General features: G+C 43.0%; 1 protein-coding gene across 2 annotated transcripts in view; it reads right to left on the bottom strand.

The window, feature by feature from the left end:
* syt1a (synaptotagmin Ia) overlaps positions 1–14230 on the bottom strand; it is a 183920-nt gene that overhangs the window by 27841 nt on the left and 141849 nt on the right. For both annotated transcript variants that reach the window (XM_060903782.1, XM_060903783.1), the window contains exons 5-6: positions 8615–8782; positions 2621–2788 (exon numbers count right to left, since the gene is read on the bottom strand). In XM_060903782.1, the coding sequence (XP_060759765.1) occupies positions 2621–2788; positions 8615–8782 (336 nt within the window). The remainder of the gene's footprint in view (positions 1–2620; positions 2789–8614; positions 8783–14230) is intronic.

Below are 14230 nucleotides of genomic sequence, written 5' to 3'. Positions count from 1 at the left end.
ATTTAGACTGTAATTAAATTTTATTTTATTTAGTTAAAAGGCTGTTTATTGAATTTGGAGCTCCTCTCCAACCCACTGCCCTCCAGATCTTACACCTGGTGTTTCTCCACTAATCTGAGCTTCTTCTCTGCTTCTCCTGACAGGTGTTTAAACACTCGGTATTTAGCGATGGAGGTGAGAAACAGCCCCGCCCTGACGTCTACCCTGGCTCTCAGTAGATGTATTTATGGAGATATAATTATGGGATGGTTTCTCCAAACAGTGGCCTGCAGGAGAACTCTTCAGGCCCAGGATTAGATATGTAAAGATATTTTAAAGTGTTTGATCAGTGTTTCCTCTCGCCGTCTCTGTTTGGAGTGGACTGAACTCTTCAGGACTCAGCTCTGTATCGACACTTTGCTCTTTCCATCTCCATCTTGTTTTTTCCCCTCCATCACCACCACCGCTTGAAGAATAATTGACCTTTCCAGAAACCATACCATCTCACAAAAACAAGGTTCCCCTGACAACCAGCGCTTAAACACTACAAACCATGACATTTAGCATGAAAATTGAATCTCCTGAACCCGTGCAAGGGAAGTCACACGTTTATTAATGGGCGTGCTCCACAGATGGCTGATTAAGTGACATTTTCCTGTGAGATGGATTGCTCTGCGATCCTCAAGTCTTGTTTCCAAAACCACTTTGAACTGCACAACTCAGTCGTATGGTGTTGATGCAGTGATTATTAAACACGAGTATTGAAGCATAGCAGTGTTTAAAACCATTTTATCCACGAGTGCTTCATCTCAAACACATATAAACATATTAATCCAATATTCTCTAACAAACACCAACCACCCCAAACACTGCACTGCTGTGTTGAGCCTGTGTGTGACTATAAGGAGTCCAGAACGTTCTCCTTCATTAACACTGGTTCATCATTTGGGTCATCAGGTATTCTACTCCTCTTTATGCCTTTACTAAATACTGAGTGGTGTTTAAATGTTGGAGAGCATTTTGCATTTGTTGGAGTTTGTTAAAGTGTTTTTTTGTGTTTCATGGTGAGTGTTAGTGTTTGTCAGTGTTGGTTTAAAGGTGAATGTTGATGTTTGATGGAGAATGTTGATGCTTGACGGTCAGTGTTGGTGTTTGATGGTCAGTGTTGGTGTTTGATGGAGAATGTTGGTATTTGATGGTCAGTGTTGGTGTTTGATGAGAATATTAGTTTTTGATGGTCACTGTTGGTGTTTGATGGTGAATGTTGGTGTTTGACAGTCAGTGTTGGCGTTTGATGGAGAATGTTGGTTTTTGTTGGTCAGTGTTGGTGTTTGATGATGAATGTTGGTGTTTAATGGTCAGTGTTGGTGTTTGATGGAAAGTGTTCATGTTTGATGAGAATATTAGTTTTTGATGGTCAGTGTTGGCATTTGAGGGAGAATGTTGGTTTTTGTTGGTCAGTGTTTGATGATGAATGTTGGTGTTTAATGGTTAGTGTTGGTGTTTGATGGTCAGTTTTTTTTTTAAAGATTTTTTCACCTTTATTGGATAGGACAGTGTAGAGACAGGAAATGAGCGGGAGAGAGAGACGGGGAGGGATCGGGAAATGACCTCGAGTCGGAATCGAACCCGGGTCCCCGGATTTATGGTATGGTGCCTTATCCACCTGAGCCACGATGCCCCCTCAGTGTTGGTTTTTGATGAGAATGTTAGTTTTTGATGGTCAGTGTTGGTGTTTGATGGTGAATGTTGGTGTTTGATGGTCAGTGTTGGTGTTTGATGGTCAGCATTGTTGTTTGATGGTCAGTATTGTTGTTTGATGGTCAGTATTGTTGTTTGATGGAGGATGTTGGTGTTTGATAGTCATTGTTGATGTTTGATGGAGAATGTTGGTGTTTGATGGTCATTGTTGATGTTTGATGGAGAATGTTGGTGTTTGTTGGTCAGTGTTGGTGTTTGATGGTCATTGTTGATGTTTGATGGAGAATGTTGGTGTTTGATGGTCATTGTTGATGTTTGATGGAGAATGTTGGTGTTTGATGGTCATTGTTGATGTTTGATGGAGAATGTTGGTGTTTGTTGGTCAGTGTTGGTGTTTGATGGTCATTGTTGATGTTTGATGGAGAATGTTGGTGTTTGATGGTCATTGTTGATGTTTGATGGAGAATGTTGGTGTTTAATGTCAGTGTTGGTGTTTGATGGAGAATGTTGGTGTTTGATGGTGAATGTTGGTGTTTGATGGACATTGTTGATGTTTAATGGAGAATGTTGGTATTTGATGTAGAGTGTTGGTGTTTGATGTAGAATGTTGGTTTTTGATGATGAACGTTGGTGTGTGATGATGAATGTTGGTGTTTAATGGCCAGTGTTGGTGTTTGATGATGAACGTTGGTGTTTGATGGTCAGTGTTGGTGTTTGATGATGAATGTTGGTGTTTAATGGCCAGTGTTGGTGTTTGATGATGAACGCTGGTGTTAATGGTCAGTGTTGGTATTTGATGGCCAGTGTTGGTATTTGATGGCCAGTGTTGGTGTTTGATGGATGGAATTTTTAAATTTTAAATGTTATATAATAACAGTGAATAATTTAAATGTATATATGAATAATCCGTGTCATGTGTTCAAATGAATCATATTCTTACTTCCTCTTTCTCGGCGCTCTGGAGATCCCGCCACTCCTCGGTCACATGACTGAAGTCCACCTTGTTCATCGGCACTTTAACGTCTCCTATAGCATCGTGTTTGGAGAAACGGTCGAAATCGTACACCGTCATCACCAGAGTTTTTCCTCCCAGCTCTGTGTACGGAACCTGCCAGAAGAGCAGAGGAAACATTAACCCTCCCGTCATTCCTCTCCACCACCCTGATGTTCCTCCAGATGTTCAGGGTTTTTCTCACAGACGGTGGAAATACCAGGTGGAGGAAACTGAACTCCACTGACATCACTGTTTTATGTCAGATCTCCAAACACCAGGAGGATTTCTGACCTCGTTCACTTCGTCAAGTTTCTCAAAGTGACCTTTCATCGTGAGCCTTGTTGATGATGTTTGTTAGAGATGTTTAAACAAGTGCATGAGCTTTCATGGAGAAAGTGTTTTACATCCACGTTATAAACCTGAACATTCTGTAACACTGTAAACATGGAACATTTCCTCATTCGCATCACGGTTTATTTACTCAACTCATTAAAAGTTCATCAAACTTGGAAAAGTAAATTGACTGAAAGTAATTTATGATTCACAGCAGCAGATTCAATCAGTAATCAAGTGCTTTCATTTCATATGTTTCTTTTAAACATTTCATTAAATATTAATAAATAAATATTTATTTGTATTAACATGGGATTTTTAGACCATTTATTTATTTATTTACTCATTTTCACGAACAATTATTTTCATCTATTTCTCAATTTATTCAATTTATTGACGGTTTTAACACTATTTTTTCTTGTCAAATGTGATTTTTTTTACTCAAATTATTTATTTTAAGTATTATTTAATTTATTTTCAAGTTTATTTTTATAGATGATTTTCACATGATCACAAATGTGCACTTTTAGAGCACAACATATTGAAATGTACTTTCATATCTGATCACGTATCGATCACATGCTGATGACATGCGAATGCTGAGACAAATGTCATTTTTCCGTCAGGAACTGGGCTCAAGGGAAAGACGCTAATTCTCCATATAACCTTGTGTATAACATTTAATCAGCTTATTTTCATTTCTTTTCGCTGAAGTATTTATCAAGTTTACACATTTTACACACAGTTTTATTTGAGCTACAGAGTATAAAATAATAATAATAATAATAATAAAGCTGAGTCGGCGAGGGCCTTTCTGTGCGGAGTTTGCATGTTCTCCCCGTGTCCGCGTGGGTTTCCTCCGGGTGCTCCGGTTTCCCCCACAGTCCAGAGACATGCAGGTTAGGTTAACTGGTGACTCTAAATTGACCGTAGGTGTGAATGTGAGTGTGAATGGTTGTCTGTGTCTATGTGTCAGCCCTGTGATGACCTGGCGACTTGTCCAGGGTGTACCCCGCCTTTCGCCTGTAGTCAGCTGGGATAGGCTCCAGCTCGCCTGCGACCCTGTAGAAGGATAAAGCGGCTAGAGATAATGAGATGAGATAAAGCTGAGTAACACAAACACTAATTTTGTACCTGAAGGCTGATTTAAACTGGATATTTCAGGTAGCAGATGTTTAACCAGATGTTTTACATCTTATCCATGTCACAAATTATAACACAAACCTGTTCAACATCTCATCTCATTATCTCTAGCCGCTTTATCCTGTTCTACAGGGTCGCAGGCGAGCTGGAGCCTATCCCAGCTGACTACGGGCGAAAGGCGGGGTACACCCTGGACAAGTCGCCAGGTCATCACAGGGCTGACACATAGACAACCATTCACACTCACATTCACACCTACGCTCAATTTAGAGTCACCAGTTAACCTAACCTGCATGTCTTTGGACTGTGGGGGAAACCGGAGCACCCGGAGGAAACCCACGTGGACACGGGGAGAACATGCAAACTCCGCACAGAAAGGCCCTCGCCGGCCACGGGGCTCGAACCCGGACCTTCTTGCTGCGAGGCGACACCGCTAACCACTACACCACCGTGCCGCCACCTGTTCAACATGTGTGAAATAAATTGTATACAAAAAGCAAAAAGATTCCGATTTGGAAAAAAGAGAACTGATGAGATTGTGTGCGAAGTTGGATGAATTCTTTTTTCCTTTTAACATGTCGTGTGGTGAAAAAATCAGAGGCGCAGCAGGAGCAAAGGGACGAACATGATTACATCTCAGAGTCAGAGAGAGAGAGAAAGACAGGCAGAGAGAGAGAGACAGAGAGAGAGAAAGTGTGTGTGTGTGTGTGTGTGTGTGTGTGTGTGTGTGAGAGAGAGAGACGGCTCATCGGAGAACACAATCAACATTAAATCGTTTCATTCCCACATCAGTATTCATAGAAAAGTGAGGAGTGCTCTTTTCCAGGTCAACACATTAGCAGTGTGTGTGTGTGTGTGTGTGTGTGTGTGTGTGTGTGTGTGTGTGTGTACCTGCTCCATGACATTACACACTAATCATACTGTAAACTTTCACTGGCCTTTTTACTTTAAAGCTAAAATAATTTAATCGCTCTCTCTCTCTCTGTGTGTGTGTGTGTGTGTGTGTGTGTGTGAGAGCGAGAGAGTGTGAGATACTTGATTGCCTCCAATTGAGCTGTTTGTCAAACCAAACTCATTATAAAAGACGACTGTTTCAGCTCAGTGACAAACTGCTTCATCGTCCAGCAGAGAGATAACACACACACACACACACACACACACACACACACACACACACACACACACACACACACACACACACACACAGATCTTTAATCAGTCTCAGTATGTTTGATTGTATTATTTCACGTGTATTATTTCCTGCTCCAGCTGCCGGTGTTCAGTGAAGCAGACTGCCTTTTCTCCTGGAAGTGGGTGGAGTTAAAAATAGCAAACAGTAAACAACAACAACCCTAACATTTTTGATATAGTCCTTTTACAAATGGTGCATCTTACGCCTCTTGCAGAAAGCGGGAGATGTTTCATTACAGGAGCCACAGAAATCTGAGTCGTCTGTTTTCCTCATGGTTGAGCTGAAAGAGTAGTTTCTCATGGAACTGAAACACTGTGAGCCTCAAACACTTTTGCCTCGTCTTTGAAATGCAAATCATGCAAACGCTGAAGAGAGCAGCAAAACGGGCCAACTCCAAAATCCTGCAGTGTTTCATAACAGTCCAGATTTATTAATATTCACAGACCAAAATTTGCATAAACCAGCCCACATTCTAGGCCAGAATATATTGGTGACAGTCATCCATCCATCCATCCATCCATCCATCCATCCATCCATCATGGACCTTCACAGCTGAAACCTCAACATTTCTGACGCACTAACTACCGTCCTCCAAGGAACAAAGTGATGCTGAGGTCTCGCAAGCTTCAGAGACGTGGATTTTTGACCAGAATGAGCTCCTGTACATCAGGTACAAAAGACTCTTCACATACCTGTGGAACATCTCCAGAGAAACTCACCAATCTCTTTGGATTCACCAACCCACTGTGCTCAAGGCCCCGAGCCGGAGAGCTGATGGGACACGCTGTGGCTTTTACCCGGCGCTCCCTGCCAGACTTCTCTACAACGTGCACTCACTCAGGAATAAAATGCTCGAATTGGATCTGCTGCTAACTTTTCAACGACTCTGCTTTCTCTTTCAGTGAGACGTGGTTAAATGAAACTACACCCACTGCTGCCGTGGAGCTCCCCGGCGTTCAGTGCCCAGAGTGGACCGTGACCCTGCTCTCAGTCAGGAAACCAGCTCATCCAGATCATCTTACATGGAATGGTTCATAGTTAGCGAACAACTTTGGGCTGCTGTTGAGATCTATAGCAATAGCCCAGTGACGTTTGAAATGCAAATGCATATTAGCAAGCTCCAAGTAGCTAACACAGCTAACGAGACAGCACGATGATGTAGCTTATGGACACAGAGGATCGTTTTATTTTCCTGACTGTGTCCCATTCAAAGAAACGTCCTGTGCTGTTGGATTTCCGTATGACGTTTCCCAGAGTGCACAGCTGCTACAAACGATCACGCCCTAGTCACACACAATCACAGGGCTGTAAATGGATGTGTACAACCACATCTTAGGGCAGTGGGCATGTGCCATCCTTGACTGCTATGCAATGGAGTAGTAAGGCATCTCCTTCCCTCTACTTGCCTGGTGTGGTGCCTTGAGCAAGCACTAGCAACCCCCTGCTTCCCTGGTCAGGGTTACAACCAAAAACTGGACTAGGCAGACTGCATGGAAGAGACCGCCGTCTGGTGGTTCAACGGGCAGGAAGGTGGACCCAGCAAAGCGTTTGTGGAGTGCGATCAGGGCACAGTGCAACATGTAGAACATTGTTGGCCATCCACTGCATCCTGACCCAGCTCCAGCCGTCTTGATTCTGTCTTATCCCTGGACCCAGTAAGGTCGGGACGAGAGAGTGAGGCTGATGCTTGCACAACTCTTCCTCACTCTAATCCAAGTCATGACTTCAAATTCAAGTCCTGTGGCGATAGGCAAGTGATGAAGCAGCAGGTTCGTCACAAACCTGCACACAGGCAGCCCAGGGCATATGGTCGCTCTCTGCTGGAATGAAGCACCAGCAGGGTTCAGTAGCCCCCTGGGTGTCTGAGCAGCCCTGTTTAGGATTCGCTCTACACACTTCCATGGAGGAAGGGGCTAGAAAAGGTGCCCCAAACATAGCTTGCTCCACCTCACCCTGGCCAGCACACTGTGGCTGGTGGGGATCACACTCAGCGGTCCAAATACAACAAAAAGATAGTGAAGGTACTCAACCTTGGCATGTAGAACATCAATATGTGGACGTACCTTCAAAGCCCGGATTGGCCTCATCAGTCACCTCCAGACCTACAATCAAATCAAATCAAAGTCCTTCCCACGCTATGTGGCGCATAGGGCAGCGCCGATCTCCATTTCCGTTGCTAGGGTTACAGTGGGGGGCAGGTCCTCTGGTAACTGCAAGAGTTTGACTCCCCACTCAAATCTGTATTGCAGCATGCCTTGCCAGATGGCAGCCGACCATGAGTAGAACTCGTGATCTCCCGATCGAGAGGCGGACACGCTAACCACTAGGCCAACTCAGGGTAGACCTACAATCACCACCCACCAAATTGAAGTCATGGTCATCTTTGACCCTGAAGGACGAAAATCAAAACCAAATTTGGACATTTTCCACCCTGAACAAAGTCACATACCTTCAATTTCATCCTCAGAGAACTTAAAATAGTTAACATTTCTTTCTGTGGCACCTTTCAGACTCGGTGCAACGTGTTCTGAACATTTCTAGCCAAACTCTTTTTTTGGTGGCATCTCCGATCATTCTACTTCTCTGATATTAGCTCATTATGCGTCTGATATTAGCTGAACACCAGCTAAAACATTGCTAAAGCTACGTACACATGTCCAGCTGCAAATCCGCTCTGCACCGATGAAGCTGTTTGGCTTTGATGCTGTGGTGCTGCACTGAACGTTCACTGACGTGAGCCTTCATCACAGACGTAGCAAAGAAAAGATGAAAAATATGACTCGCAAGTCCTAACGGAGGAGCAGCTAATTCTACGGGTGTCTCGGTGTGTCTCAGTGGGTGGAGACGATGCAGAGGTTTTCTTGCCCTCCGTGTTTCTCCTCAGGCTGATCATTAATACAGTGAGGGTTCTTTCACAGTGAGATGTTTATCATCTAATGTAAGATCACGTGAAGGGGCGGGGCTTCAAGGGAGTCAGTGATAATATCATCTACGGAACTGTCAGTCATTCCAGATTTATATATCAGGTATTTTTGGAGGAGGAGAAGAAAAAATAAAATACAGGAAATGCTGAAAGTTACACTGAGGATATCAGGAATGTATATCAGCACCATGAGATCAGGAGAACACGATTCATCAGTCAGGTTCCTCAGAGAAAACACGACAGATTTGATCCCAGGAGCTCTGCGATTAATTCAGAAGAAAACACAAAAACAGAAAATCCTAAAACTAACCCTGTGCTTGTGTCTCAGGAAGAGAATCTGACGTCTTACCTTGAAGGTGAACTGCTCGTTGAAGGTGGGGTTAAGAGTCTTCCTGTGCACTTTCGTCTCAAACTTCTTCTTCTTGTCGGGCAGGAGGTAAACCTTCACGTAGGGGTCAGAGGTCCCGCCCATGTCCATGGCAGGCAGCTCGGCGGCTTGGATGATCCCGACGATGAGCTGAAGGTCAGAGAGCAGAGGTCGCGGCTCAGATCATGGCTAGAGAAGTGAACTTATTCTGAAGACATTGAGAAGGTTTGTGGTTTGGGATGAAGTTAGAAATAACAGCCCAAGAAAATGAGCTTCTAGAACTTCGAGCTCTGTTACATGACTGTCAAGAAACCTCGTTAAAATGAACTCTGTGTTCTGGGATTGGAGAAAGTTTTTATTATCTTCTTAATATTTGAGGCTTTAATCAACTTTCCAGCAGTTTCTTAGCAATTCATTGAAATTAGTAATTAATAGTCATTAGCATTAGCATTCAGGACTTTGCATAGATGCCTCAGTGAGCTGCACGTTTTTATTCTCGTTTTGTTGTTGTTGAAGGTTTATTTACACTTAGATAAATGATGATGGATATTTTTAATAAGTATAATTAAAAAATATTTACATTTTTGCTTTTAATTAACAATTTTTAACATTGAGAGTATTATTTACTTAACATTTTTTTTTGCATTTTAATTCTCCAGTTTTTTTTTAGTATGTGTACGTTTTTATTGTTTGTTGTGTTCGAAATCATATTGACCTGAAATAAATATATTCTTTAATTGTAATTTTTGTTGTAATTAATATTTATCAAATGACGAGATTATTATTCAGGGTTCAGACAAACATCACTTCATTAAAACTCACACTGGATTATTTCTAAAAACACGTCCTGATTCGCTCAGTTCTAATATTTCTGTCCATTGACTTTCTTTCTTTCTTTCTTTCTTTCTTTCTTTCTTTCTTTCTTTCTTTCTTTCTTTCTTTCTTTCTTTCAACACATTTGTACATCTCTACACTGTGTGATATATTCTGGGATGTGGATTTACTCCCTGATTCACACTAAAGTATAGTATATCACACAGTTTTATATATATATATATATATATATATATATATATATATATATATATATATAGTGTGATATACTATACTGTATACTATATACAGTATAGTATATCACACACTGAAAAAAACAACCAACAACACAAAACCCCGCATCACGGCAGATGAGGATATCTTAAATACAGTCCCATTTATCAGCTGGTTCCTTCAGATGAAAATAATCCTAATATAAAATTATTAACGCTATAGTATTTCTAGATATTTTTAAAAATAAATAAGTCTTATTTTAATGGCAAATTTAGCAAAAATTAAAGGTTTAAAATGAAAAACTAAATGAATGTGTTTTGTATGAAGACGAGTTGAAGCTGGACCTGAGTGAAAACAGTAGAAACAGGTTTAACACCTGGATATTTAGTTTACTGTCATGCTTAAAGTGGAATTATTCAATCCTGAAGAAATGGAAACGTGTGAAGGTGCTGTGTTCAGCAGTGCAGTGTGGAGTCATGTGACTTTCACCCCAAGGTCGTGCAGGTCGACTGAACTGAGACAGCAGCTGGATTTGACCCCGAGCCTTCAGTGGGACTCGTGTCTGAGGACGTCCAAATCTCAGCGTCACTTCTCAGACCTCGGAGTGAAACGATATCGTGCTTCAGGCTGAAACTCTCTGAGTCAGAGTGAGTCAGACAGGGTCAGAGTGAGTCAGAGAGGGTCAGACAGGGTCAGAGCGACTCTGAGAGAGTCAGAGAGGATTAGAGAGTCATAGTGAGTCAGAGAGCATCAGAGAGAGAGAGAGTCAGAGTGAATCAGAGCAAGTCAGAGAGGGTCAGAGTGAGTCTGAGAGAGTCAGAGAGATGAGAGAGAGTCAGACAGGGTCATAGTGAGTCAGAGAGAGTCAGTGAGAGTCAGTCAGTGAGAGTCAGACAGGGTCAGAGTAAGTCAGAGAGGGTCAGACAGGGTCAGAGTGAGTCTGAGAGAGTCAGAGAGGGTTAGAGAGTCATAGTGAGTCAGACAGCATCAGAGAGAGAGAGAGTCAGAGTGAGTCGGAGCAAGTCAGACAGGGTCATAGTGAGTCAGAGAGAGTCAGAGTGAGTTAGAGAGAGTCAGTGGGAGTCAGAGTGAGTCACAGAAAGCCAGGCAGGGTCAGAGTGAGTCTGAGGGAGTCAGAGAGAATCAGAGTGACCAGAGAGAGACAGAGAGGGTCAGAGTGAGTCAGACTGAGTCAGAGTGTGGTCTGAAACACAATGAGATTATTTACCTGAAAGACCAAGAAGCTGAGATCAGCCAATAAGGATACACTGTCAGTCTCACGCTTACACTCACTCTCACTTTTGCTCTTGCTCTCACTCTCACTGTTGCTCTAACTCTCACTGTATCTCTCACTCTCACTCTCACTGTTGCTCTCACTCTCATTGTATCTCTCACTCTCACTGTTGCTCTCACTCTCATTGTATCTCTCACTCTCACTCTCGCTGTTGCTCTCATGCTCATTGTATCTCTCACTTTCATTGTATCTCTCACTCTTACTCTCGCTGTTGTTCTCACTCTCATTGTATCTCTCACTCTCACTCTCGCTGTTGCTCTCACGCTCATTGTATCTCTCACTCTCACTGTTGCTCTCACTCTCATTGTATCTCTCACTCTCACTCTCGCTGTTGCTCTCACTCTCATTGTATCTCTCACTCTCACTCTCGCTGTTGCTCTCGTTGTTGCTCTCGCACTCGCTTTCACTCTCAGTCTCGTTGTTGCTCTCGCACTTGCTCTTGCTCCCACTTTCGCTGTCACACTTGCTCTCACTCTCGTTGTTGCTCTTGCACTCGCTCTTGCTCTCACTCTCTCTGTTACTCTCTCTCTGTCGCGCTCACTATCGCTCTCACTGTTGCTCTTGCTCTCACTCTTGTTCTCACTCTCACTGTTGCTCTTCTTCTCTCACTCTCACTCTCGCTGTTGCTCTCACACTCACTCTCACTGTTGCTCTCACTCTCACTGTTGCTCTCACTCTCACACTCTCACTCTTGCTCTCACTCTCGCTCTCACTGTTGCTCTCACTCTCATTCTCGCTCTTGCTGTTGCTCTTCTCTCGCTCTCATTCTTGCTCTCACTCTTGCTGTTGCTCTCACTCTCGCTGTTGCTCTTGCACTCGCTCTTGCTCCCACTTTCGCTGTCGCACTTGCTCTCACTCTCGTTGTTGCTCTCACACTTGCTCTTGCTCTCACTCTGTCAGTCTTGCTCTTGCTCTCACTCTCTCTCTCTCTCACTGCTGCTCTCACTCTCTCTCTCTCACTGCTGCTCTCACTCTCATTCTTGCTCTTGCTGTTGCTCTTCTTCTCTCGCTCTCATTCTTGCTCTCAGTATTGCTGTTGTTCTCACTCTCATTGTTGCTCTCGCACTCACTCTTGCTCCCACTTTCGCTGTCGCTCTTGCTCCCACTTTCGCTGTCACACTTGCTCTCTCTTGTTGTTGCTCTCACACTTGCTCTTGCTCTCACTCTGTCAGTCTTGCTCTTGCTCTCATTCTCTCTGTCACTCTCACTCTCACGCTCACTATCGCTCTCACTGTTGTTCTCACTCTCACTGTTGCTCTTCTTCTCTCGCTCTTACTCTCGCTGTTGCTCTCACTCTCGCTCTCACTCTCGCTCTTGCTGTTGCTCTTCTCTTGCTCTCATTCTTGCTCTCACTCTTGCTGTTGCTCTCACACTCGTTCTCACTCTTGCTGTTGCTTTTGCTCTCACTCTCGCTCTCACTTTCGCTCTCACTCTCACTGTCTTTTACAACCCCGATTCCAAAAAAGTTTGGCTCCTCTTCTTATTTACAAAGCGGAGCTCATTAGAATTATATCGCCCCCTGATCTGAATATCTCCACCCACAGGTTGAGAGAACTACAACCCCAATTCCAAAAAAGTTGGGACAAAGTACAAATTGTAAATAAAAACGGAATGCAATAATTTACAAATCTCAAAAACTGATATTGTATTCACAGTAGAACATAGACAACATATCAAATGTCGAAAGTGAGACATTTTGAAATTTCATGCCAAATATCGGCTCATTTGAAATTTCATGACAGCAACACATCTCAAAAAAGTTGGGACGGGGCAATAAGAGGCTGGAAAAGTTAAAGGTACAAAAAAGGAACAGCTGGAGGACCAAATTGCAACTCATTAGGTCAATTGGCAATAGGTCATTAACATGACTGGGTATAAAAAGAGCATCTTGGAGCGGCAGCGGCTCTCAGAAGTAAAGATGGGAAGAGGATCACCAATCCCCCTAATTCTGCACCGACAAATAGTGGAGCAATATCAGAAAGGAGTTCGACAGTGTCAAATTGCAAAGAGTTTGAACATATCATCATCTACAGTGCATAATATCATCAAAAGATTCAGAGAATCTGGAAGAATCTCTGTGCGTAAGGGTCAAGGCCGGAAAACCATACTGGGTGCCCGTGATCTTCGGGCCCTTAGACGGCACTGCATCACATACAGGCATGCTTCTGTATTGGAAATCACAAAATGGGCTCAGGAATATTTCCAGAGAACATTATCTGTGAACACAATTCACCGTGCCATCCGCCGTTGCCAGCTAAAACTCTATAGTTCAAAGAAGAAGCCGTATCTAAACACGATCCAGAAGCGCAGACGTCTTCTCTGGGCCAAGGCTCATTTAAAATGGACTGTGGCAAAGTGGAAAACTGTTCTGTGGTGAGACGAATCAAAATTTGAAGTTCTTTATGGAAATCAGGGACGCCGTGTCATTCGGACTAAAGAGGAGAAGAACGACCCAAGTTGTTATCAGCGCTCAGTTCAGAAGCCTGCATCTCTGATGGTATGGGGTTGCATTAGTGCGTGTGGCATGGGCAGCTTACACATCTGGAAAGACACCATCAATGCTGAAAGGTATATCCAGGTTCTAGAGCAACATATGCTCCCATCCAGACGACGTCTCTTTCAGGGAAGACCTTGCATTTTCCAGCATGACAATGCCAAACCACATACTGCATCAATTACAGCATCATGGCTGTGTAGAAGAAGGGTCCGGGTACTGAACTGGCCAGCCTGCAGTCCAGATCTTTCACCCATAGAAAACATTTGACGCATCATAAAACGGAAGATACGACAAAAAAGACCTAAGACAGTTGAGCAACTAGAATCCTACATTAGACAAGAATGGGTTAACATTCCTATCCCTAAACTTGAGCAACTTGTCTCCTCAGTCCCCAGACGTTTACAGACTGTTGTAAAGAGAAAAGGGGATGTCTCACAGTGGGAAACATGGCCTTGTCCCAACTTTTTTGAGATGTGTTGTTGTCATGAAATTTAAAATCACCTAATTTTTCTCTTTAAATGATACATTTTCTCAGTTTAAACATTTGATATGTCATCTATGTTCTATTCTGAATAAAATATGGAATTTTGAAACTTCCACATCATTGCATTCCATTTTTATTTACAATTTGTACTTTGTCCCAACTTTTTTGGAATCGGGGTTGTAAATCAGTGCTTATCAGAGCACAGAACCAGTGCTGCCATTAAAGTTTGTTTCATTTTTAAACTTACACACATTTGAAGGAAAAGTCAGATATTCC

This window comes from Neoarius graeffei, chromosome 21 (assembly GCF_027579695.1).
Source record: "Neoarius graeffei isolate fNeoGra1 chromosome 21, fNeoGra1.pri, whole genome shotgun sequence".
In the NCBI taxonomy this organism is placed as follows: Eukaryota; Metazoa; Chordata; class Actinopteri; order Siluriformes; family Ariidae; genus Neoarius; species Neoarius graeffei.
This window is presented reverse-complemented; position numbering and strand designations above follow the sequence as displayed.